The 27,834-nt window shown below is 37.7% G+C and overlaps 1 protein-coding gene across 3 annotated transcripts in view; it reads right to left on the bottom strand.

Annotated features, from left to right (window-relative positions):
• KDM4C (lysine demethylase 4C) overlaps positions 1-27,834 on the bottom strand; it is a 269,280-nt gene that overhangs the window by 150,893 nt on the left and 90,553 nt on the right. For all 3 annotated transcript variants that reach the window (XM_037730821.1, XM_037730820.1, XM_017506883.2), the window contains 3 exons: positions 27,173-27,411; positions 24,958-25,280; positions 20,967-21,075 (listed from right to left, as the gene is read on the bottom strand). In XM_037730821.1, coding sequence (XP_037586749.1) covers positions 20,967-21,075; positions 24,958-25,280; positions 27,173-27,411 — 671 coding nt within the window. The remainder of the gene's footprint in view (positions 1-20,966; positions 21,076-24,957; positions 25,281-27,172; positions 27,412-27,834) is intronic.

Below are 27,834 nucleotides of genomic sequence, written 5' to 3'. Positions count from 1 at the left end.
ACTACCTTGCCAATATTTCTACTTTCTTCATCTAACATAGTACATGGCTCAATAAAAGTTTAATTGAACTTCATTGAATTAACTTCTGTGTTCAAGAATTTATGACAATTAACATTTACAGAGCAGCTATAAAGTACCAAGCAATATACTGGCATTACATGGATATAAAAGAAAATCCCTTGTCAGATCTTCTCATTTGTTCCATAAAATACCCCTAGAGGGTCAAGTCTTTAAAATGCATGTTTCTTTATTTTCCCCTTTTTGAGAGAGAATTTTGTTCTTGTCACCCAGACTGGAGTGCAATGGTGTGATCTCAGCTCACTGCAACCTCCGCCTCCCAAGTTCAAGTGATTCTCCTGCCTCAGCCTTCCAAGTAGCTGGGATTACAGGCATCCACCACCATGCCTGGCTAATTATTTTTGTATTTTTAGTAGAGATGGTGTTTCACTATGTTGGCCAGGCTTTCTCAAACTCCTGACCTCAGGTGATCCACCCAACTTGGCCTCCCAAAATGTTGGGCTTACAGGTATAAGTCACCTCACCCAGCCTAAAATGTATATTTATTTACTCCACAACAACAGCACTTCATAAAATGTTACAGAGCACTACAAAAATACAGAAAGACACAACATGTTAGAAAAAATTCTTCATCCCTATATCAGAGGACAGTACCTCAGAGCAAGTGGCCAGAATAAAAGCTGCACAGTCTAGGGCTGTGACACATTTTAAACATCCACATGAGTAGCTTTCATGGTCTGATAAATGAATATTGTAGAGCAATGTGCTTAACTACAATGCACTGGTGAGTGAGTGTGTTCCAGCCCTTGCCATGTTGACTTACCTGTTTTAGAAAATGTCAAATTAGATTTGCACTGATGGCAAAATGAGGAGGACTGAATGAGGCTGAAAATAACTCAAAATATATCAAATGCCAACTGAAGCATGAAGGGTGCCTTATAACATTATAATAATCATGTTATCATGGTTGTTGTTATTATTTTTACAATGGGAAATGTGTGGTACTTACCCATGGGTAGAGTATTTGAAAACAAAAGAACCTTTGCCTATATTTGCAATGAAGCAATCTGACTCTAAATGTAGACTGTTTCTCGCAGCACTTCACCTCACCATAACAGCAAGAGGAAATGTCTAAAAAATTATTATAGCACAGGATACATTACAGCTAATTTTATGGAGTTATGATTTAATACTGCACCTTTGTATTTGGTTACATCTGTGTTTGTGTGCATATGTTGTGACAAATTTTAACTTTTTATAATAAATTTATGTTTATGGTAGTAAATGATAAAACGGTGTTGTATTTGCATATATTTTATGCATTCGTGACATATCTTTTTCCTTTTTTTAATATTTCTAGGCTACATGATTCATTTGAGAGTTTTTTCAAATTATTCCAGGTTTGCAAAAAATGTTCTATGTATTTATTGAAAAAAAAAACTGCAATGTAAGTAGACCTAAACAACTCGAACCAATGATGTTCAAGGAGTCAACTGGAATTGAATGATAACTGCAGTTTTCAAAATATGATCTGTGAACTCCAGGGGATGCTCAATCCTGTTGCATGGCATCTGTAGAGTCAAAACTACTTTCATAATAACACATATGTTATCTACCTATATTACTCAGTTGAGATCTGGAACGGTGATATAAACCGGTAGACAGTAAAACTGTTGGTGCCTCAGCATGAATCAAGGTAGTGGCACCAAAGCAATCATTATATTGACTACCTTATAATAACAGAGGGAACAAAAAGGCAGTTTCTCTTAATAATGCCTTGATGGGGGGGGGGGGAAGCATAGATTTTATTAAATCTGTGAAAAAAAGGAATGTATGCATACAATATTTCTGTATATACTGAAGTTCAACAGTGATCTTTTAAAAAGCACTTGTGTAATTAATTGAATTGCAGGTTGAATTACCTGCCATTTTCATGGAACACCATTTTTCCATGAAAAAAATTATTAGCAAACTACAATCATTCAGACTTGGGTGGTTGGCAGGAAATTTCTTGAAAATAAACCCAAAAAAAGTGTCATTTTAAAAAAAAACAACTAGGGTATTTGTCAACAATGATAAAAATCAAACTTAGGAGTCACAATTAAAATTTCTAGAAAATCTGTATCCATTATTGTAAGTTCAATAGCTTCCAAATGCTTAAAACTGTCTCTGGTGAAAGTGATAATAAAATGATTGTAATTTTTTATACCAGATAAAGAGATGTGTCAACACCTAAAAGATCTGGATAACTCAGATCTTTGTTTACTAATGCACAGTATTAAATATCATGCATGGATGAAAAAGCCATTAAAAATGCAAGACATACCAATGAATTTTCAGCTTAATAGAGTTCAAAAAGTTCACTGATACGATTTTAAATTCCACACTGAAACCAAATTACTATTTGTCAGCTTTTGATAAAAAGTCAAAGAAGAATGTCCATAACTATCTAGAAAGGCTATTAAAATACTGTTTGCTCCCTTTCCAACCACATTGTCTATGGGAAGCTGAAATTCTCATGATAAGAGATTGAATGCAGAAGCAAATAAAGTAATCTAGTTGTCTTTTATTAAAACCAATACTAAAGACATTTGCAAAAAAATATAACTAACATCTCCCCAATCTGCAGGCCTGGTAACTACCACCCTAATCTCTGCTTCTACAAGTTTGACTTTTTTAGATTCCACATATAAGTGAGCCGATGTGGTATCTGTCTTTCTGTTCCTGGTTTAATTCACTTATCATAATGTTCACCAGGTTCATCTATGGAGCAGCAAATGTCAGGATTTCCTTCTTTTATAAGTATTCAACTGTATATACATACCACATTTTCCTTATCCATTCTTTGACTGACAGACACTTGAGATTGATTTCATATTGTAGCTATTGTGAATAATGCTGAATGAATGTATCAGTGCAGATATCTCTTTGACATATTGATTTCATTTCCCTTATAATCTTTGGACATACACCCAGATGGGAATTTCTGGATAAAATGGTAGATCTATTTTTAATTTTTTCCAGCAATCTCCATACTGTTATCCATAATGGCTGTACTAATTTACATTCCTACCAACAGTGTACAAAGGTTCCCATTTCTCTATATCCTAACCAACGCTTATTGTCTTTTTGATAATAGCCATTCTAATAAGAATAAGAAGTGAGGCTTTCATTTGTACTTTCCTAATGAGCTGTGACATGGAGTGTTTTTTCATATAACTGTTGGCCATCTTTAAGTCTTCTGAGAAACATCTATTTGGGTCCTTTTCCAGATTTTAATCCTTATGATTCTCTTGCTACTTAGTTGTTTAATTTCCTTATATATTTGGAATATTAACAACTGATCAGAGATATGGTTTGTAAGTATTTTCCCATACTTTCTGTAGGTTGCCTCTTTACTCTGTTCATTTCTTCCTTTCCTGTGCAGAAGTATGTTTGATAAAATCCCATATATATAAATTTTCTTTTGTTGCCTGCGCTTTTGGAGTGCAATCGCAACAAAAGCAAAAATTGACAAATGGGATCTAATTAAACTAAAAAGCGTCTGCACAGCAAAGGAAACTATATCAACAGGGTGAACAGACAAACTACAGAATGGGAGAAAATTATTCCAAACTATGCATTGGACAAAGGTCTAATATTCAGCATATATAAGGAACTGAATCAAATTTACAAGAAAAAAAAAAACCCATCAAAAACTAGGCAGAGGACATGAACAGACGCTTTCCAAAAGACAGCCTAGGTCTATTGAGTCATGCCAGGATCTTGAGTTACTGTGGGCCAGCTTGGCATTAAAGATCCAGTGGATCCCTATCAACTAGAAACGCAGAGATGGTCCCGGATCCTTGTTCTGTGGGAGTTGGCCCAATGCCAGCATCTTCTGTGGTAGACCTGTACCCTGGGTTCACTGGGGCAGGCATGGAACTCAGGTCCATAATGGCTGGTCTAGATCCTAGACCAGGGGACCAGCTTGGAGCTTGGGTCTGTGAGGGCTATCTTGGCTCTGGAGTGGGTATGGAGTCCGGGACTACAAATGCTGGCTACTGTTGAGGCAGGCTTAGAGGCTAGCTCTGTGGGTGCTGGTCTGGAGTCTAAGGATGTGGGTACTGGCCTGGCACTTAAGCTAGTCTTGAGGATGAGAGATGGCCTGACACTGGGGCAATCCTGGAAGGACAGTCTGCAAGTACCAGCCAGTAATCTAGGGCTGTGGGACTGTGGGGTGCTGGGTTTCACTGCAACAGACCTTAGATTGGGATCTGAGGGAAAATCTGATTCTTATGTCACTCTCCTTTCCAAAGGTATCCCTATCCCTCTCCTCACTGTACTGCCTGAGGTTAGGGGATGATAATACAGGTAATGTAAAATTGTCCTTCCTATCTCTTCAATGCATCTTTTCCCATTTCTGTGCTACACCCACATGCCATCATCTCTCATCTGGTTCTCTTAGCTCTTTTGAAGGCATTTTTCAGGATTGACAGTTGTTAAATTGATGCTTCTGCCAGGGCAAGAGTGCTGTGAAGTCATATTGCACTGACTTGCTGATGTTTCTAATTATTTTTTATGGTTTGGGAAAAATCATTTTTTAATGAAAATAAATGTAACTGTTTATGTAAAAGGAGTTTTTATTACTACTTTTAAATGAATTAATATAATTTAAATTTCTCTGGTGTGATTTCCAATAAATAAATATCAATAAAATAAACCCACAAAAAAGAAAATAAAAGAATCTTCTTTTAGGTCCTCAAGAGTTAACAACATAATGTTCCTGAGACCAAAAAGACTGAGAACCAGCGGCATGTACATGTATATTTTTCTAAAAGTACTATTATCACAGTCACTGCTAAACAATACAGCTCTCAAAAACAGCTGGTGTAGGCTTTGCTCTTACAGCCAAGCAATAACTTCATAAACAGATTGCCTTAATCAATTTGCAATCCTTCAGCAAAAAGAAAGCAAGAGTCAGCACAAGCAAAAGGCCTCCTTTCTCCTTAAGTTCCTTCATGAATGTCTCCAAGGTTTCCCAGAAATTGAAGGAAAAAAAAAAGATTTTATGCGAATAGTACTTAATTTTTTTCTTTCCCGGTCAGTGAGCCTCTTACTTCATGGTGGAAACCCCAGACTCCTAGACTAATATTTTTACAAAAACATCATCATTTCTTGTAGCAAGTAACATGCAGTCAAGAAAACCATGAGTCTAAATACAAAGCAGTTCCTCAAATCTATATCAGCCTTTCAAAATTTGCAGAACCCCAGTATACCAGGCACCAAGGTATCAGAAACTTTGTCCTAAATAAGGAAACATAAGCATTAGCTAAAAGGGTCATTCTATGTAAGAGGGCCAGCCCGCAAACAAACACCACTATGAGGTGGGCATGGGGAAACCCGATACAAACTTGGATAAATGTATTGAAGAAAGCTGTTGAAAATACTGCTGCCTTACCAACAATACCTTCAATTGCTTTTTTCACATTTTTAATCGCCATGTCAATAAAAACAAAAATTTATTTTATAAACTCATTTTTTTTCAAAGTTCCCTATAGATGAAACTCCTGGATCATATACACAATAGACTGAAATTGCTGTTTTACAGTAGTATTAAAAGTATTCATTCTCACTTAGACCCAAGAAACCAATCATTGCCTCTTACTCTGAATATTTCTGGCAGAATTAAAACCTCGTGGACAAAGGCAGTAGAAATAGCTATGCAAGCAGGACCCAAGAATAGTCCTCAAGAAGAAATATGAGTTAAAACAAAAATATTTAATTTATATGTGTGTGTACAGGCTGGGTATTAAGAAACTGACCATAACTTCAGTGTCTACAATTACCTATAGATAAAATCACAGTAATTAGTCACTCACAGCCAGCTTACAACCCTCCTTTCTTAACCTTTCCCATGATGTCGTAAATGCATCCCCAAAATTATTCTCCCTGCTTGCCAAGAAGAAGGAGCCCCATTAAATTGAAGCACAGGGAATCCTCAAAACTTTTTGGTTCTAATAAGAAAAGGCTTGCTCAAATTCACTTTGAGAATCTTAAGAGATTCACAGAATCTTCAAAAGTTTTCCACTTTTACTAATTTTCCATATTCCCACAGATTAATAAAACTTCCCAAGGTGAGGAAGGGTCACACTGAGAAGATGTTCTTAGCAACTGTGTAAACATACAAAATTTATTTTAATGATTATTTATTTTTGGTTGCTTTTTATATATATTAATTTGTATTACTTTTCATACAAAGTAAAAATAAATTTTACATAAAGAAAAAAGTCACACTGGAAAATATATATTTGAAAACATTAGTCCAATTGACACAAAACTACTCTAAGATAAGTATGGCTTTAAGTGTAGAGCTCTGATCCAACCCACCAGAAAATTTAAAAATATGTACTTTTTAAAAATTTATCAGAATAAGTTAAAATTATGTTTCATTCATGTAATCTACATGGTCTTGGTTGGGTGATAATTCTAAACCTGTTTCTCAATCTGTAAAGTGAGTATAAGATTACTCAAATGTCAGCGTTTTCCAACAAGTCACAAGAGATAGCCATAAAGCTGCCATTTGTTGGCATGTGCAACCTAGTACTTCAGTACATGATGATCCTTCCCCTCTGGGCCTCCAGTATCATCTCTGCAAAGGTCATCCAAAAAATTTCTTAAAATGTATGCCATAAATACTAACCTTTTAAAATGACAACACAGATTAGAACAGAGCCAGTCTAGACAGATACCAAGTTATTTCCTATATGTAAGTATTTCCATCAAAACATTTATTTACCCTTCTAGGGAAAATAAAAGCCTTTATTCTCCCATTCACTCAAAAACATCACTGAATATGATTCATGATAATAAAGAGATGAATGTCCTTTACAAATTATCCAAAAGAATCTTTTTTAAAATAACCAAATAAATTATGGCACAGTTCTATAATGCATACATTAGAAGAAATGCTTTTAAAGACTGATGAAATATACAATATGAATATATACATTATACAACATATTAGTTGAATATAATATTAAAATCAATAAAAAATGGGAACACAAAACTGTGTATAGGGAATACTGCCAATTCTATTTAAAACAAGATAAATAACCGGGATAAAGAGGCTTTTTAAACTTTCGTAATTATAAAAATATATCATCTTAAAAGGTTTTTTTTAAAACTGCTGTCAGTAGGCCGGGCGCGGTGGCTCAAGCCTGTAATCCCAGTACTTTGGGAGGCTAAGGCGGGTGGATCATGAGGTCAAGAGATCGAGACCATCCTGGTCAACATGGTGAAACCCCGTCTCTACTAAAAATACAAAAACATTAGCTGGGCATGGTGGCGCGTGCATGTAATCCCAGCTACTCAGGAGGCTGAGGCAGGAGAATTGCCTGAACCCAGGAGGCGGAGGTTGCGGTGAGCCGAGATCGCGCCATTGCACTCCAGCCTGGGTAACAAGAGCAAAACTCCGTCACAAAAAAAAAAAAAAAACCGCTGTCAGAATAATATTAGGTGACAACTATGAACTAGGGGAAACCTTGCCTTAAGAACAGATTTTTGCCAGACTTATTCACTCATATAGTCTCTTTGAACAAATTTTGCTATGTGTAAATGATGTCCATTAAGAGAAACATTTGGGCCACCTGTGAAAGGGCTGCTGCCAGGACTTAAGGATGGAACTCAGCAGATGAGAAAAGCTACCAAATCCACTACAGTACAATTTCCCTTTGCCAAACACCACAATGATTCTGCTGCTTGGGGTGATGTTCCAGTGAGGTGCTCTGGCTGCTACACCACCATTCTCTGCTATGAAGAGCACAGCAGCGTCTGTTACGTTTCAGGTACTTGAGCAAAATCTCAGTCTTGTGAGGCATTATATATATATGGTTTCAAACATCCTGCAGGAAATGGGGAGTGTAGTGAGGTGAGGTAAGTGCAGGAGTGAGATACTGAAAAAGGCAAAGATTCAAACTTGGGAACTTTACAATTTCTGTACTGAATACTATAGGGAAAAAAATTATATTTAAGTAATTTTTTTTGAAATGCCGACTTTCAAATGTTTATAAAGCTGTGTTTAAAACTACAAAAGAGAAAAAAATTATAGGGCTTTAGGTATGATTTTACTGAGAAGCGATGACATCAAGGAAAAATTAAGTTCTGCATTATAGTTCCCCTAAAATGCTAATGTAATAATGGATAGCAGAGAATTCTACAGTTTAAATTCTAAAGCACTTAAGAAATTAAATGAAATGATACAGTTTTGTTCTTTATGTATCACCTCTCAATAACACTGATACTAAAGTATTTCAAAAGGATACATTTCGAATCTATATACACTTTAAAGAAGGGAAACATACCAAAGGATACACCTTTAAAATTCCTATTACAAGACAAACAAACAAAAAAGCAGTGATAATTATGCTACCTCTGAGGCAATGGGTTTCACAAGGAAGTAAGGCATTATCAGTGTGGCGTAAGTTTCTTACAGAACATTAGCTCATATTTTATATATGTCCTTACAACATGCATGAACAAAAACAACACTGAGAAGAAGCTGATCTACACTATTAACCAAGATATCTGGCTGGAAACAAACATTTATATGTGCCCACCTCAACTTCTTTTACCAGTACTCTAGCTATTTTGGGGGGCTGTTAGTGTGATAAAGTTGAAAGAATAGACTGGGCACAGTGATTCACACCTGTAATCCCAGCACTTTGGGAGGGCAAGCCAGGTAGATCACTTGAGGTCAGGAGTTCGAAACCAGCCTGACAAACATGGTGAAACCCTGTCTCTATTTAAAATACAAAAATTAGCTGGGCATGGTGACAGGCACCTATAGTCCCAGTTACTCGGGAGGCTGAGGCAGGAGAATCACTAGAACCTGGGAGGTAGAGGATGCAGTGAGCCAAGATTGTGCCACTGGACTCCAGCCTGGCGACAGAGCAGCAATCTGTCTAAAAAACAAAGTGACCGAATGTGGTGGCTCATGCCTGTAATCCCAGCACTTTGGGAGGCCAAGGCGGGTGGATCACCTGAGGTCAGGAGTTCAAGACCAGCCTGACCAACATGGAGAAGTTCCGTCTCTACTAAAACTACAAAACTAGCCAGGTGTAGGGGTGCATGCCTGTAATCCCAGCTATTCGGGGGGCTGAGGCAGAGAATCTCTTGAACCTGGGAGGTGGAGGTTGTGGTGAGCCAAATCATGTCATTGCACTCCAGCTTGGGCAACAAGAGCGAAACTCCGTCTCAAAAAAAGTGAAGAGCGTAAGCTTTGGAACTGAACAGACAGTATTTAAAGCCTGTCACCTGCCACTTAACAGCTTTGTGATTTAGGGCAAGTTATTTCAGGTCTATGAGCTTCAGATTCCTTACCAGTGAAAAGTATGATTACTAGTAATGTATAAAACAACTAGGAGGACACCAGCTCCATCAATTCTCAAACCATGGTAGGAATGAGAAGAAAACTCCTAGAAGAAAGCTGGCATATCCTTGGGAAACTTAGCTGTCAACATGGCACCAGAAGAACATATTCTGAGCATCAAATCAAAGATAGGCAAAACAGGAGACAGAGCCATATAACCTGTAGAGGAATGATAGTATTACACATTTTTAACTTGCTAACAGAGTAAAATTTTCATGTTCTCACCACAAAATGTTATGTATTTAAGGTGACACACATGTCAACTAACTTAATTAGTCCACAGTATACTAATAAAATGTAACATCATTTTGTACTCCATAGATTTATACAATTATAAACTGTCAATTTATAATTAAAAAAACAAAGATAGGAGTAAGACAAAGCATATGAAAGTCACAATATGCTTGGTAATATGACAGATTATGGAAATAAGAAAGTAAAATATATAGTCCTTTCCCTTTATGGAGTTCAAAACTACCCGTGGGGGGCAGACATAGTGGCTCATGCCTGTAATCCCTGCACTTTGGGAGGCCGAGGCAGGAGGATCACTTGAGGCTAGGAGTTTGAGAACAGCCTGACCAACATGGAGAAACCCCATCTCTACTAAAAATACAAAAACTAACCAGGCGTGGTGGTACATGCCTGTAGTCCCAGATACTCAGGAAGCTAAGGCAGGAGAATTGCTTGAACCCAGGAGACAGAGGCTGCAGTGAGCCGAGATTGTGCCACTGCACTCCAGTACAGGCAACAGAGTGAGATTCTGTTTCAAACAAACAACAAAAAACTATCCATGAGAAAAATCTCTAGATTCATATGCTATTTTATTACAGCATCTATAATACAAAGTCAAAAAATGGCAAAACAAGATCTCCAAACAAGAACACTAACATGATGCAATGTACCTGAAAAAGAAGCTCACCACAGCCAAAAAAAAAAAAAGTCAGCATTGGTCATCTATGTAAACGATAGCAAGAATCACAGATATTTTGACGCAACAACTAATAGGAGTTGGGTCATCTAACAGAGGAGTCATCATCTAACAGATGATACAAAATAGCTGCTAAGGAGAGAACTTAAAGGGCAGCCATCATGCCAACTAAGGAAGATAAGGACATGAACTATTCAGGGGAGCATATAGAAATGAGAAGAGAATAAGGCTGTAAATCCTCTTCCTCTCATTTCCCTTCAAAATATATTACATGGTCCTGTCAGCTCATGAAAGACTCACTCCTCTCCTAGGGGATCCCCAAGAAGATTCTTAAACAAGATCCGTGGCTCACTATTGAAAGCAATATAAAGTTTACTCCTCAAGAAAAGACTTTATCAACAACTATGGAAATATTTATGTAATACTCAAACACATTACATATCATAGCAAATCCTTTCTGTTTAAGTTTCAACTTTTTTAAGGCACAACAAAAATCTCTACAAAACAAAATAAAGAATATTAACAATAAAACAATGAAATAGTCCAGAATTTAGAGGCTCACTTAACAGGTGTAAAAATATACTCTTCTCACCATTTCTCTGAAGCCTGGGAACCTAATATCTCTAAAAGGGAAAAGGACTAAAACAACTCTACAAAAATTAAAACGATGATAAAGAGAGCTACCTTCTAGCCATTCACTGGCTGCGAGTCTTGGACATGTTACTTGACCTCTACGACCAACGTGCACAAATGTCAGCCTGCAGAATGTTGCCAGCCACGACAAATTTTCATTGGCCGGTGGCAAAACAAAGAATATGAAGACACAAAGTCATCATAAAATTAAAATGTAAAATACACATACACTTCCCTTGCTGATTCTCCATCTTCCCAGCCAGTTTTACAAACAAAGAAAAGGTGAAAATAACAAAGAAAAAAAAATGTGTCCCAAAATATGTGCTAACTGAGTGGTCTATAAGGATAAGACATTATGTCTCCAAGGAAAAGAAATTGTGCTCAGGTTGGGAAAAATGCAAAGTAACACATTTGAGTTGTATGAAATTGTAGTTTTCACAGAGTAAAAAAATTGTCAAATACTGACATTTTTACATATAATGCAATCATTATTTTTCCAAAGAACTGAATGTACCATGAGACTGGGCTATCAATATCTGTTCCTAAACAGTTTTCTACAAGACTTTAAGAGCAACAAGGTTATGGTTGAATTTATTTACAAGTGGGTTTAAAAAAAAATAACAAGGCATACATGAACTCAAAAGAATCAAAGTATTTATTATCATCTTACAATCTCCATGGTTTTAGCACATTCAGAAACCTAATCATAAGATTTCATGTCAATCATTGTTTAGAAAAGTTTCAAAATTGAATGTAAAATGTACAGAAAGCAATAGCATCACATAAATTATAAAGCCAGCTTTTTGCCTCTAATTTAATCAAAACCTGACAAAGCCACTAGCATAATAAAAGTAAAGTGTTTTTGATTTTTATTTACCATACTACAGGAAAAATCAATGCCATTGGGACTTCCAATGGAATTTACTGACAGAAATCAAGCTAAACTGAGAACATCACATTATTATTACAAACCTAGACACTAGATAAAATATCCATTTGATCTGAGTGCCAACAACGTTTAATGTTTTATGTCCACATAATGCAGGAAAACATTGGCTGTGTCTTATCAACAAACATTCCAAACCAATTTACTTACTAATCTGCTGAATTTGCTGTTTCACTGCTTAGACAGAACTACAAATGTGCTTATTATGAAAGTATAGTATTACCTCAAGCTAATAAGAATTGATGGAACAAAGAGATCATTATTTAAAAATTAGCAACATTTGGAGCATGACATGCAGCAGCCATAAAACAACATTTATTTTTCAAAATTGGCAGAAAAAATAACTTTTTACGGAGGGAAAAGACTTTCGATGAGGGGTGTACCTATTCTTCACTAAGCCAGGTTGCAGCCTGCCTACCCTAAGGCAGACAGTCATGTACCCAGTGGCATCTGGAAAACAAAAAGTTGTTTTTAATATTCAAAATAATATTTGTATTTAATATTTAAAAGAAAATTTGTAATTTCTAAATCAAAAAGATGTCATTATTATATCTGGTCAATATATTCACTTAATAAATCCTTTAAATAAGAGATGCATAAGTAAAATTGGTAAATCTACATCAGTACAGTTAAAAGGGAGGGAGAAATAGCCTGCCAGGGGCAGGAGAGCACACTTTTCCCCAAATACCTATCTACAAAAGGTAAAGGATGACAGCCAATTCTGAATTCTACCGCCTTGATTTCTAGTTCTATTTCTAAACTCCACTTCTAAATAATGTCCTTTTGTTTGAAGGACAATTGCAAAGTGTCTAAAAGCCAGGCTGTGTACTAAAAGTACCAGCAGAACAATGACTAGAAGACACAAGGTAAGGTATTCAGAAAATACCACAGGAAATCCCAGGCAATGCCAGAAAAAAAAACCTAGAATGAAGTGCAATCAGTGGGCAGTTCTAGTTTTGGGAAAACACATACAGGACCAGTTTAGTATTCAATTGCTTATAAACAATTGTGCTTTTTTGTTGTTTGTTTGTTTTTTGAACCAGAATCTTGCTCTGTCACCCAGGCTAGAGTGCAATAGCATGATCTTGGCTCACTGCAACCTCCACCTGGAATTCCAGGTTCCAGCAATTCTCTTGCCTCAACCACCTGAGTAGCTGAGATTATAGGCATGCGCCACCACACTCAGCCAATTTTTACATTTTTAGTAGAGGCAGGGTTTTACCATGTTGGCCAGGCTACTCTCAAATTTCTGACCTCAGGTGATCCACCTGCCTCAGCCTCCCAAAATGGTGGGATTACAGGCATGAGCCACCGTGCCCGGCCTGTAAACAATTATTTCAATAAAAGAAATGTAAACTAGAGAGAACCATTTAGAGAAATAATCAAATTTTGTCAAACTGGACTTCCTGAGATTTCACTTACTTAAATGTGAATAAATATATACGTTTTAGTCTTCAAAACAGAAATCCTGGGTTAGATGGGTTAAATGATGGCTAAACACTAAGAAAGATCTCCAGTTCCACCTCTTCCATGTCTATATTTAAACATTCAATCCATTACTGAATGAATTGTTATATTAATATATACAGACTTCCTAAGAAATAAATTACTGTAACATTGCCTGAAATATACTCTTAATCTAATCCTCGAGGCATGCAGACATTACAGAGATAGGGATCAGGGTGTGAGCTGTCTTTAATTTCAAAGAGATGCTTAACAGCTCATAACAGTAGTGTACTTGCTGAAGTGATGATTTATAAAGAGTTATTCAGACAATTCAGAGTAAAGAAAATCAGATCCATAATCAGGGCTTTAATCTGAATATTGCCAATATCCAAACTTGTTTTAACAGATGAGGTTGCCTCTGCACCTGAGTAAACACAGTACACCTGGTATCTGCATCTTTTAATCTTTCTGTGTTAATTATTCTAGAAATCATAAAATTATAGTTGAAGAGTTATAAGTAAAACTTAAGTTTAATGGCAATCAGCTCTTTGGAAAAGCAGCCCTCAACCTGTCACCACATGCTATTTCAGGGGATTCAAAATGCCCAAAACTCATATATGAACTTACAGGTTAGGAACAGTAATCATTCATGACCAAGCCTCATATTTTACTCAGGAGGAAAGAGGCCAGAGAGGAGACTTACTCAAAGTCAAAGAACATCTAAGGCACAAAGCCAAAACTCCAGAATCTATTTGTTAGTCAACCAGACTTTTATTCAGTGGGTTTTCAAAGATTTTGCAACTGCCTGTGCCAGATTTCCTAGAGGCATTAATAGCCAGCATAAGTTTCATTTTAAATTTCTCATTTAGAATAAAAGGTATGAATTTGACCACATGGGTAGGAATTCCTTCTCTTCTATCCTATTGCCCTTTACCACTCAAGCCTAAGTTTCAGGCAAGCAAGCGCTCTTATTTTTGTTTCTTAATTTTGTTTTCCATTTTTTTCTTTTTCTCAAGCGTGCACTTAAGTAATGGTACAGGCTTTTAAGACTCCAGCTCTGCAAGCCTGAGGGGTCTTTTAGCATCCTAGTTTTAACAGCTCTGCATCCATTCTGATCGTGGCAAATTTCTCCTACATCGCCACAATTTGGCTCTCCCTTGCTAATCTACACATCCTTTCTCTCTGAATCCCTTCTGGATTTCCCTCATGTCTTGAGCAATCAGCTGCCACTTTCTCCCTCTCCTCACAACAGCAACAACAAACAGTCATTATATGCCAAACACTGTTTTTTAACCCTCAAAACTACTCTTCTACGTGGTAGATGCTGCTACCATCACTACTTTGTAAACGCAGGCACCGAAGCACAGAGGCATCACACAGTTAATAGAGTGGTGGACCCAACTGACCCTAACTTGTAGGCATGGAGAGATATTATCCTTTGTGTTATTTTTGCCTCTGCATGCACAAATAAAAGTTGTTTATTTTACACTATCCATTATTTCTAGTTGTTTTATAACTAGGGGTTTAGCAGGTAACCTACTCTATCATATTGACACTCCTAGTCTCCATAAAAAACACTTGTTTGACCAAATATAAAAGAAATGTTTGTTACAGAAGATATGAAAAGTTATCAGCACAAAAAATAAAACTAAAATCACCTAATAACAGTCTTGTAATCTTATAAATGTTCCAGTTAACTTTCATAGACTCCAATAAAACTCTACTGTCAGCACGAGTATGTTAACTATACTCACCACTGGCACATGGTGGGAATCACTGAGCAGAGGTGTATCACTGTGTCAGCAAATGCCACGTTCACGAAGTCCTCTGTACACTAGCACGGCTTGTCCTTAGTTTACAATTGCATTAGAAACATCATTAACCTCATCTCTTAACCAAGGAGATTGAATATACAGTAAGCACAAAAGCAGTAAGCGACTAGAAGTAACAGTAGGAAAAGCTGGACATTTTTTATGAAAACAATGCAGTAAAACTTTCAAAAGTAAAAACTGTTGGGAAACAAATGCATGAAAGCTTCAAAGAACAAACAATGCACCATGAGGACAGGAAAAGGGGCGTGGGGTGCGATAAAGCACGTATGCAGATACTGATGTCAATGTAGGATGATTATTAGCCCAATGTCACGGTAAGGGAAGTCCTGAAGTTGGCACAATTAAAGTGCTGCTGATGAGAATGCTAGTCAGAAGAAGCATGCCATGGCTTAAAACATTTATGAATGTGGAAACTGCTGCTGATGAGAATGTGAAACTGAATGACATCAAAATGGGCAGCAAGGCAGCAAACACAGATATCAAAGCTGGTGAGGGATGAGAAATGAATTACCTCATGTGTACAATGTACACTATACAGGTGATGGTTAGACTAAAAGTCCAGACTTCAGCACTATCTTCTATATCCATGTAATAACCTGCACTTGTAACCCCTAAATATATCTTTAAAATTCTAAACCTACAAAGGTATAAGTACTTTCTGAAGCCATCAAAAGGTAATTATATGCCTCAAAATATTTCCAATGTAAACAAATCTAGTTGAACTGTATTTTATCACTTAACCCTATATTGGAGGCATTATCCCCAGAGTGCTATATATAATACTTTGAAAGCATTCTATATAGCTACATAATGTTTCAGTGAATTGCTACACCATGACCATGCTTCCTTTGAACAATTCTCTTTTATTAGACATTTAACTTATTCAACTTAGGCTTTCAACTCCAAGGCAACTAATCTCTGTGTGGAAACATCACGTGCGTGTGTGTGTGTGTGTGTGTGTGTGTGTGTGCGCGTGTGTGTCCATACAGGTGTATATACACACATCTATGTTTCAAAGAATGGTTTTATAAAGCAACAGAAATACAAACTGCAAAGATTAAGGAATTTAAGTTCACTAGTGACTTCTCCTGAACTGACTTAGTCTTGATCTTTCTTCTTTTCTTCCTCACACGACACTCCTTTCTCAGCAATCAAGAAAAAAAAAATCCTAGGAAAAAATCCATTCTCTAATTAATGTGCTGAAGACAATAGTATATGCATCATTCCTTTGTATTCCTTTGCTGTGGGTGGAAAACAAAGATCATTCTCAGGACCACCATAGCCTAAACAAGCACCAGCGCCTAAATAAGCTAGTCTTTAAGAAAGAGTCACTTACTGACCCAACGTGCTGTCACAGCTCCAAAAGCCCTCAAACTCCAAGGCACCAGCCGCATCTACAATGGGTCAGCTGCATTTTAACTTTGAGGTAATTCTAGAAGTTGGCACGGTGGTAAAGACATTTTCAATTCTGTCAAGATACAAAACTGAAAGAGCTGATATATTAAATATATAATTTATCACACTTCTACAGCTAATTAAAACAACATGTTTTTCTATACATATATACAGGGAGACTATTTCCTGGACAAGGAATTACATTTTTCTTTTAATATGACAGTATGTAACACACTGAGGTATTCAACTAACTTTTAATGGCTGATTTCAAGGACTAGTGACTGCCTTAACCGGCACATTCCAGCTTTTGAATGCTTGGTGATTTACACTACCATGATTGCAGTGAAATGTTCACTACCAAGGACATGATATAAGAAGCGAAGGAGAGGAATGAGAGTGGGGAGACAAACACATGGACAAATAGCAAACCACAGCATAAGGTGATCAGTGGTGCAAGAGAACCAAGCACATATGGATCTACAGGCGGCAGAGGTGGAAGACGAGAGGTGAGTGGTGAGAAGAGTTTGAAATGTTCCAAGAGGAAAAAAGGTACCACAGATAATTTAACAGCCTGGGCAAATGCATGTAAGCAAAAGCACCAGGGTGAAGGCAGGGAAGAAGTTGCCTAAATCAGGGGTTCCCAACCCCCAAGCAATAGACCAGTACCATCCATGGCCTGTTAGTAACCAGGCCACACAGCAGGAGCTGAGCAGAAGCCTAAGCTCCACTTCCTGCCAGTTCAGTAGTGGCATTAGATTCTCATAGGTGCACAAACCCTATTGTGAACCACACATGTAAGGGATCTAGGTTGCACACTCCTGATGATAATTCAATGCCTGATGATCTAAGGTGGAACAGCTTCATCCCAAAACCATCTGCAGCCCGATCCTCCCACACCATCCATGGAAAAATTGTCTTCTACAAAACCAGTGCCTGGTGCTAAAAAGGTAGGGGACTGATGGTATAAATGGAAAGGGAGACTCATGTAGGAAGTTGAGGGAAATGAAGGTAGCATTGAATGACAATTGGCCTCAAAGCCACACAAAGAAATTGAGCATTTAACCTGTACTGAAGCAGTTTACAATTCCAGGAAACATGAGAGCTTTAGAGCAGGCATCCTCACCAACCAAAAACAAAGAAAGAAATACTGCCACAGATTTCTAAGCTGGCCGCCCTTAACTGCGTTCACCTCATAATTTCTGGTACGTTCCAGGGCCAGAGAGAGTGTTGCCCTCTCCCCTAAGTGCAGGGGTGCATCAGAGCATGTATAGGTCACCCATGCACTTCATTCACATCCTCCTTCCCTATGGACAGTGAACTCTAGAGCAGGAATAAGCCAATAATATCAACAAATGGCAACAGAAGAATACATACATATGCTGGGTGCTTCAAGCATAAAACAACCCAAACAGCTTTGCTTATCAGTCTACGTTTCAATACAACATTTAATTTTTAAACAGCAGGAAAATAAACAGAATTTTAATAGAAGTTTCAGTCTAGCTGCCTAACCACAGAAAAAATTGCAACTGAAAAACATTTCAGCTAAAAGAAAAAAACAGAGGCAGTTTAGCATTTTCTTTTAAATTGTAAAAGATAAATATGTAGTATATATTTAAGATTTTTCACCAAAAAGAATAAGTTAGATGCTAATTTTTACGCAAAGATACATTCTAATCATCATTCTTTTATCATATAGCCCTATCTTCTCCATCACCATGGACTCTCTTGTTTTGCTGTTAAACATGAAAAATCTTTTCCCAGAAAATGACAGGCTAAGAGTCAGGAAGTACTTCCTGATCCTGTAGTTACAGGATGTGCCACCAGTCAAAATGATCTATGGTGTTTCAGGTTATTTCGGTACCAGAGAGCCACCGCACTGACCTAAAGAAAAGAGCAACATACAAGTGACTCATTTCCCCCAGTGGCATGGCAGCTCCCAGACGTCCTGGACCAAGTCACTTTCCCCTTTGCAGCCTTTCTGTTAGGGAGACACTTCCCAGTTTCTACAGAGAAATGCTCATTCACCAATAGAAGACACTGATTGTTGTTTAAAGATGCAATTACCCGATGCTGTATTATAGTTACGCTCCCATATATGAGGAATGCAAAAGGAGAATAGGGCAGAAAATCCCCGAAAGGAGTTGGATTTGGAATTGCATGCTCCCAGTGAGCAAAAAACTCACTGCACATCACAATCTAACAATGATAATGTTTATTCACTTTCAACTTTGCAAGCAACTTAGACACAGAGGCAAATGGCTAAAGTAACATTCAAGTTCCCAATGATGTAAATAATTTGCTTCGGGCCACGGAATATTCTCCATTGTCAGTTTGGAAGCTTGTAAAAACCTTAAGCCATCACAAAACTTCTCTGATTTTTCTAATTAATTCTGAAAAATCCCCAGAGGTCACTAGAAGTCCTTAACATATTAGAATGGAAAGAAAGATTGTTGAAAAGCTACAATCATCATTTCTACAAAATATTTAACCTCAAACCCTTGAGACGACTTCATCAAACCAATCCATTTATAAATTTTGCAAGCTATACAAACTGAAATCAGAACTGCTTTCCAAAAGAAAACTCTGGGCCAATTTATGGCCCACATCAAAATAAACTTCCTAGGCAAATAAGGACACAGGAGAAAGCAGTCTTCTCTATGTGTTGGTAGAGCCTTAGCATAGCCTATTCACTTTAGAAAAGTTATACTGAAGAGAGTCTACTGTGAGGAAGGGTAATTACAATCATGAGTATCACACATTAAGTATTAATTACTTTACATGGAATTGTCATATAACTGTCTCAACACTAAAGAGAAAATTATTTGTACTGGGTATAATAAAGTAGCAAAAAAAGAACTAAGCATTATGATATATGGAAATAAATGCAAATATGTTTCATTACTTCTATTACATGAGTCAGAATTCAACCCCAAATTGGTTTTATAGAAACTACTACAATCCTTACCTAATCCCTACATTCATGATGTTTTTACTTTTTTATGACACACGATTTCCCCAAGTTGCGCAGGCTGGTCTCAAACTCCTGCAGTCAAGCAATCCTCCCACCTCTGCTTCCCAAGTAGCTGGGATTACAAGCGTGAGGCACTATGCCCAGCCATGATCTTGTTTTTTAACTAAACATGGAATGTAAGTGAAAACAGTGAAAGGGGGAAAAAATCTACGAAAGATATCTATCTACTCTGATAAATTTCTTTAAACAAGAAACTTGAGCTTCTTATTACTCACTTAACAGTATCCTCACAGCCACATGACCTTAGTTATTAATTTCCAGGAGTAAAACTGGAGAATACTGTAGAGTAGGATTCTCAACAGAAAACCTGCCTGAGTTAATCCTCTAGGCAGAGAAAAAAATAAGGCCTTCATGATGCTAAGAGACATTTACAAGACATTTACCAGTCAGTGATTTGATTTTTAATTTGAGGCAACAGAAATTTCTTTTTTTAAAAAGAAAGATTAAAAAAAGGCAACCAGGCATATAGTGGCTTATGCTTATTATCTCAGCACTTTGCGGGGCTGGGGCGGGAGAACTGCCTGAGCCCGGGAGTTTAAGACCCGTCAGGGCAATAGCAAGACCTGTGTCTACAAAAAAACTTTTTAAAAAAAATTAACCAAGCGTGATGGTGCATGCCTTTGGTCCCAGCTACTTGGGAGGCTGAAGTAGGAGGATCACTTGGGCCTGGGCAGTTGAGGCTGCAGTGAGCTATGACCACCCTCTACCGCACTCCAGCATGAATGACGGAGCAAAACCCTGTCTTTAAAAAAGGACAGCCAGGTTAAAGAAAAAGATAAACTCATATCCCGGAATGGTAAATGATTATAAATGAAACTGCATTATATCCACTGCATCACAGCAATCTAGTGAAGGAAAAAAGATGTTTCACCCCACACCAGATACAAAAGGATATGGAAAAGGATATGGCACGTGATTTTGACTGAAGGTAGTTAAATTAATGCAAACGATTCAAGTTAAAAGACAATGTAAACAAACCCACAGCATGTTAATTCTAAAATCTAACATCTTTAGAGAAATGAGTCTCAGCTACTTCTATAAACCTAAAACATTACGTCGAGACAGACTGATTTTATCCCATGACATAAAACAGGAAGACTTTTACCAGTAAGAAGGCTAGCTTATATGAAGTAAGTCTTTACCCCTAAGTTCCAAATTCCTTTTACCTGTAAATTGCTAATTATGATGATTTCCTAATAGTATGTATTTGCCACTTGTTAAAATTTTTTTCTATTCAGCAATTTTTTTACAATAGTTTGTTACAACAAACATCTACACACACACACACACACAAAAAAAAAGAATCCTGAAAAGGGTCACCAGCTCACCTTCATCACTTGGCGCCTGCTGCTTCACAAGAGTCATCGGGGATCTTGCTGGAGGCATACTAAGTGGATGGCGCCAACTCTTAGAGGTTTTGTTCTCTCCCTCTGTTATCTAGTTACAGTACACAAATGGAGGAGAAATACCATTACCAAAAACAAACTTAAAAAAAAAAAAAAACCCTACAGTTCACAATGATTTATAACTTAATGTTGAAGAAATCTTGTGGTTGTTTACTTCTTGGGGAATTAGTCCTTTAAGAAATTTAAACTTCAGGTCAAAAGAAATAGGAATCAATTCTATTGCTAATTTTACTCTGAGGTCAATTAACTCTTCTTCCACGTGGTATTAAAATATAAGCTGAAGGGCAGGGTAGGCTTATTAAACCTGCAATAAGCTCAGCAGTTAGCAAGTTTTCTAAAGTTCTTACAGCTATTCTAAATTTAGGATTACAGACCAGGCACATTGGCTCATGCCTGTAATCTCAGCATTTTGGGAGGCCAAAGTGGAAGGATCCATTGAGCCCAGGAGCTTGAGGCTGGCCTGTGAAACACAGGGAGACTCCATGTTAATAATTAAAAAAAAAAAAAAAATTGACAGGCGTATGGTGGCATACGCCTGTGGTCCCAGCTCCTCAGGAGGCTAAGGTGGGGGGATCACTTGGGCCCAGGAGGTCAAGGCAGCAATGGGCCATGATCATATCCTGTCTCCAAAAATAAATAAACAAGTAAATTTAAGATTGTATTCTCATAAAAATATAGGACTATGGCTTGGTCACCTCTAAGATGTTCCCACGTTAACATTTAGCAAGGAATTTTACTTTCTATCCTTACAGAGAAGACAATCCTGCAAAGTTGAGGCTGTATACTTCTTTCCATTCAAAAATTAATCACTACTTCTGTATCACAAACATAAACAATCCAACAGGAAACCAGAAGTATTCTCTTTTTTTAATGATACATTAATGCCATGTTGAAACCACTTAAATTTTATTTTTTTATTTATTTTTTTTTTTGAGACGGAGTTTCACTCATGGTACCCAGGCTGGAGTGCAATGGCGCAATCTCGGCTCACCGCAACCTCCGCCTCCTGGGTTCAGGCAATTCTCCTGCCTCAGCCTCCTCAGTAGCTGGGATTACAGGCATGCGCCACCATGCCCAGCTGATTTTTTTTTTTTTTTTTTTAGTCGGGGTTTGGTTTTGTTGTGTTGGCCGGTCTGGTTTTGTTGTCCTGGTGTTGTGCTCCCCTCGGCTTCGCCTCGTGCTGTGCTTGGATTCTTGGGTTGCCGCGCCGGGCCTGGCCCTTTTATTTTATATTTTTTTTTTTTTGTCCTGGGATTTACGTTTTCTTTTTTCCTTTTGCATTTAGGTATTCTTTTGTATCCTTCTAGATTCCTTGTTGGATTCATCTTTTTTAGCTCTGTTTCTTGGCTATGGCAGTCTTTTTAGCTGCTGTCTTTTTTTGTATTATTTGAGCGTTTGAATTTATCTTGTTTTGCTTAATCTTTGATTTTGACTGTAAACGATTTTTTTTTTCTTCCTTTTAATGTTGAGAAGCTTTGTCGCGCTTTTTGTTTTGTTGTTTGGCTTCTGCTTCTTACACATGCTTTTGCTCATATTTTTTTTAACACTGAAGCCATCTTCGTCGGGCGCGGTGGCTGTTGTCTTTGCTGGCGTTATTTTGGGATGCTTTTTCTGGTGTTTCTGGTGTTCAGGAGTTTAGGTTCGTGCTGGTTAAGGTGCTGGATCCTCGTTTCTTCTATTTCTTTTATCAGTTAGTTGTGGGTGGTTGTGTGTTGCTGTAATTTCAGGTGCTCAGGAGTCTGAGGTGGTGGGGTTGGGTGAATTTTGTAGGGTGATTTTTTGGTGCCTTTCTGTTGTGGTGTTGTTTTCGGGGCTGTTTGAGTGGATCCATATGTTGGTCTGGGGGAGAAGTATTTTGGGGCGCTAGTGTGTTGTGTTCGTTTGGTCTATTTTTGTTGTTTTCTCGGCAGCTGATGGTTCTCATTATGGTTGGCTGGTTTGACCGTTGATTGGTTCGCTGTTCAAAGGTCATTCTTTTTTTGTGGATGGTCTACTGCTGGCTGCTTTCTGTATATTTCCAGTGTTCTTGTTATTATTTTTTCTTTTGTTACTGCTTACTTGATAATTCACTGTTGTTGTGTTGGATCTTGGGTTTTTCTGTTTGTTTTGTGTTGGTCCAGGCTGTTGTGTATCTTTTGTTCCTGGTATGTTTAGCTTTTTGGCTTTCTGTCTCATTGTTTTTTTTTCTGTTGTTTTTTTTTGTTCATGGATTTGATTCATTTTCTTCTAAATCGTAGTCCATCGATCTTCCTTTTGTTTGTGTTGTGTGCCTCTGTGACTCTAGTTTTGGTTCTGTTTTTGTTCTAGGTATGTCACTAAGTTTTTTTTACGCAGGCTTTTGTCTCCTTTAGCTGTTTTAGAATTTCAGTTGCGCTGGCTTTCATGCATTTCTTACATTCTTTTGTTTATTTTTTTTTTCCTTTTTTTTTTTATGGAACCTGGTTTTATACTGTCCTTCTGGCTCGATGAGCTTGTTGGGATTACAGTTTTTTGCTGCTTTGAATTTCTGTTGTGAAGTTGTCCTGCACCGTTGGCCTCCCTCTCAGCTAGGTCCATAGGCTCACGGCGTTCATTTTTCTTTTTTTTTTTTTTTGGTTTTAGGGTGTCATCGTGTTTTCCCTGTTTGACTTTTGTTCCTGAGGTTTAGTGTTCTTCCTACTTCTGTCTTTCTTTGTTTTATGGTTTACGGCATTGTGCCTTTTCATCTGGTTTAAGTTGTAAATTTTGCTTACTAATATGCAAATGCTATTTTCAAACTACTCTTAGGCACCTTTTCAAAGAAAGCAATCCATATTCTTTTCCATATTTCATATTTTTAAGTGTTTATAATTCAAGGAGATATACAATTCTACATAAAAAGATAAACACTATTGGGTCAAACCAGAAAACTATATTTTAAATAACATTTTAAGACTGTTGAAAAGCAGGGTATTCAAAGCTGCTGTCCTTATATGACCTCCCTTGTTCTACTCAGGGACACAAAGATCTGCTGTGAGTTGAAACGAACAGGAGCAGTGTCTGTTCTGAAGCCAGTGCAACTAGTCAGCTCAATTACTCCTTCCTTATCCACTTGAATTCCCTAATCAGGGCGGATACATCCAAAAAAGTACTGAATTCTGACAATCGCTACAGATAGTCATACCTCCCCTGATCCACTCTTAAGGCTACATGGACAGTTTCTGCTGAATATGGAATATTAATACTGTACAAGGACAATATTGTACAATTTTCCAAAAAGTCACAATGGGAAGCTAAGTAATCTACAGGGGTCCTTTCTCAGAGGCAAAGGGCCTCTTTGGAGGAGGGGGCAGGACAAGAAAGGTCACCCTGGTCCTGGGATTCAGGTTCCATCAGCAAAGAGTAAGAAGAAAGCATGACCAGGTGAATCCTAATGCTGAAACAGAAGCTGTGGGGTGGCTGGGACCCAGCGTTATTAAAATTAGCAAGAGGTAGTCAGTGCGCATCACGTAAATTCTTCCCAGACTAGTTAATAATGCGGGTGATAGAACAATTCTGTATCTTTACTAATCAATGTCGATATGATTGTGACTTTGTAGTTTTCTAAGATGGTAGTATTGGCAGAAACTGAGTTAAGGGTACAAAGAATCACTGTTCATCATTTCCCACACCGCATACGAATCTACAATCACCTCAAAATAGTTTAATTTTTTAACAAACAGAAAAATCAAGCTTCAACATGTGGCCATAAGCTCCATGCGCTGAATTACCACTCTGTGAGCCACAGCTAACAGAAGGCTCGCCTCCCTGTCACTGAATGAATATGATTTAGACCCATAAATGTAAAATGTTATTTCTTTGTGCCCTAAAGGAGGATTTCAGTGCACAGCATGTTGTTTTCAAAATGTGTTCTCACCATATAATGAATATGGTAAAAATGGATATTGCCACATACACTGGGAACTTTGAAGCCATTTCTCTCTCCACTGGGGACCGCTGGGATTTCCCCAGGTTCAAGGCCATTCCCATGACTCTCCACATCGCTCTCTTCTCCCTCTGTTAACACACCATTACTCTCTGCCACTGATGAGCATGACTCAGGTGATTTTGGCCATGACAGCTTGGGTGAGTCTGATTTCTTGGGCTTCTCATAGCCACTAGATAATGGAATGGAATCATCAGCCTCATTGGGTTTAGAAGGTACACTTCTATATGCATAAGTGTTGTCATCCTCAGTTTTTATATCTTCTGTTACCGATATACTTAAGCAGCTGCTTCCTGAGGATAAAAAAGAAGATGGTTAATAAATCTTACATTGTATTATTACTAAGTAGGATTGGTAAACTATTCCCAGCTGATTCTATATCTTACACACACATACACACACAAAAGGAACCTCATTTGTACCCATCACATACTAGCTCTAATACTGAACAAGCCAGGTCTTCTACTTAAGTATTATGACAACGCTCAAACCCTGGAGACCAGTGTGCAAAGAACCATGTAATGACAGAACTAATGAAATTGAGGGCTCTTAGCCAAAACCATCCAGCAATTCATCAAGTGGCTAATTAAACCTAGTGTAATGAAAAGCATGATGAGGGGCTGGGTGCAGTGGCCCATGTGTGTAATCCTATCACTTTGGGAGGCCAAGGCGGGTAGATCACTTGAGGCCAGGAGTAGAACACCAGCCTGGCCAACATGGCTAAACCCCAGCTCTACTAAAAATATAAAAATTAGTTGAGCATGGTGGCACACACCTGTAGTCCCAGCTACTCGGGAGGCTGAGGCAAGAAAATTGCTTGAACCAGAGAGGCAGAGGTTGCAGTGAGCTGAGATTGTACCACTGCACTCCAGCCCAGGTTACAGAGAAAGACTATTTTCAATAAAAAGAAACAAAAAACAAAAACAAAAAAAAAAAGGGCATGACAAGGCACGATATGGGACTATAATGAAATATCCATATACATATATATTATATGACTCTCTTCTCTGCATTTGTTGTAATTTCCTTCCTTACCTTCTCTTCCTTGCTATCTTGTATCCATTCATCACAACTCGATTCAAATATCACCTCTGCCAAGAAACCTTGCCTGTCCAGCTCTCAAGTGGTTGAAGTTCTTCCTTGATAAACCAGCAACATCCTAGGCGATCTCTATAATGCTAGTTACCACACTGGATTGTAATCATGAGTTTATTGCCTAGCTCTCCACTAAAACATGATCTCATTTTTTTCAAAGTTCGGTGGTGTAAACTCTATCCACGCATCTATTTCAAGAGCAAAGGCAATGGGGCTGGAGAAGCAGCAGAGGACCAGTTTAGGACAATGTGAGGACTTTCTTTTATTGTAGGTAGAATAATACTAAGAAGAAGGTAGTGACAAGACCTAAGCTTTTTTTCTTTTAAAGGATCACCATGATGGCCACCTGGAGAACTGACCAGCAGGGGTGAGCAACTGCTGCAGTCTTCCAGGCAAGAGCTACGGCACCAGGAGTCGTATTCTGGCAGAGAGGGCGGGGTGTCTCCTGAGGAAGGATTTACCGCATAAGAAGTATGTATGAGAGGAACACAGGAATTAGCTCAATTATGAAGAGGGCAAGAACCCCAACATATATGAAAGAGGCAAATCATTAAAGCAGTTTCAGAAGAATATGCTACCAAAGGGGAAGAAGGCAAAGCAGCTGAGATTTTTAGACAATGGTTTTAGTAAAGAAGAGAAGTCAGGAAAGTATTTATGCCATTGTTGTTGTTCTTAAAACCTCGATCTTTATTTTCTTTTTAAAATTAAGTCAAAAGCTAAGAATCTACAAAGAATTATCTGTAATTGATTTTCTCTGCTCATGTGAATTCAAGAGAAGCCTTCCAAAAACATACATTGTAAATTGAGTCGCCCTTAAAAAAAAAAGTCGCATTTTAGAATCTACTTTTTTATTAAACCAAACAGGCACTGCTGGCTGTTTGTCTCACAATTCTGTTACATATAGCAGTGAGACTCCTGACTTTTATAACATTCCCTGGGCCTCTTAGTTGAGTTCCCTTACAACTTTGAGTAGATTATAGATTAAGCTATGTGGACTGGTCAGATGCGTGTCATAATGAACATCAATTTAAGGCATCTGATCATCCACCACCTACTATTATATGTGAAACATAATTAACCACCTTCTCACCTGAGAGTTTCATATGATCAGGTAAATTCTGATCCACCTGCATGCTGCTAGCAGAGTCCTCTTCTTCTGAAGGTACTTCTGTGTTCCTCAGCTTCGCTGATTCTTCAGGCTTTTCACTGACCTTGAGGTCATCTGTGCCTGAGTCAGCGTTAGGGACCTCTGCCCCACTGACTTCAGCTGACACTTCCTCTTCCTCCTCAGCCTTAGGCCTTTTAGAGGTAGACCTAGCACACGGGAAGCTGTCAAGAAGAGAAGCAGCAGTCAGAGCAGAATGCTTGCAATGGATATGAAAAACACATCCCAATAAAAATGTCATTGTCACTTGCTTAAAGAAGGAAAGAACTGACATTGTTAATCACTACGCCATGTCAGTGTTCACAACTGAAAGATTAACTTTGAAATCAAAATCTTAAGAACAAGTTTTATAACAAATTTTAAAATTCACACAACTGTAAATAATTATTAAACATTATTTTGAAAAAGGGCCACTGCAAAAATGTAACAACATTTTAAAAGTCTGAAAATAAAAATAAGGTAAAAAACTATTGAAATGAGAGAGGAAATAAAATTAATAAATAAAATATCTAGATAATTAAGAAAATAAATTTAAAAATCAAGATATCCTGTAAGGCTAACGCTAAAATCTAAGTAGGTGAACTACT

This window comes from Cebus imitator, unplaced genomic scaffold (assembly GCF_001604975.1).
Source record: "Cebus imitator isolate Cc_AM_T3 unplaced genomic scaffold, Cebus_imitator-1.0 Scaffold364, whole genome shotgun sequence".
Lineage (NCBI taxonomy): Eukaryota > Metazoa > Chordata > Mammalia > Primates > Cebidae > Cebus > Cebus imitator.
The sequence above is the reverse complement of the archived record's forward strand: the minus strand, read 5'-3'. Positions and strand labels throughout refer to the sequence as shown.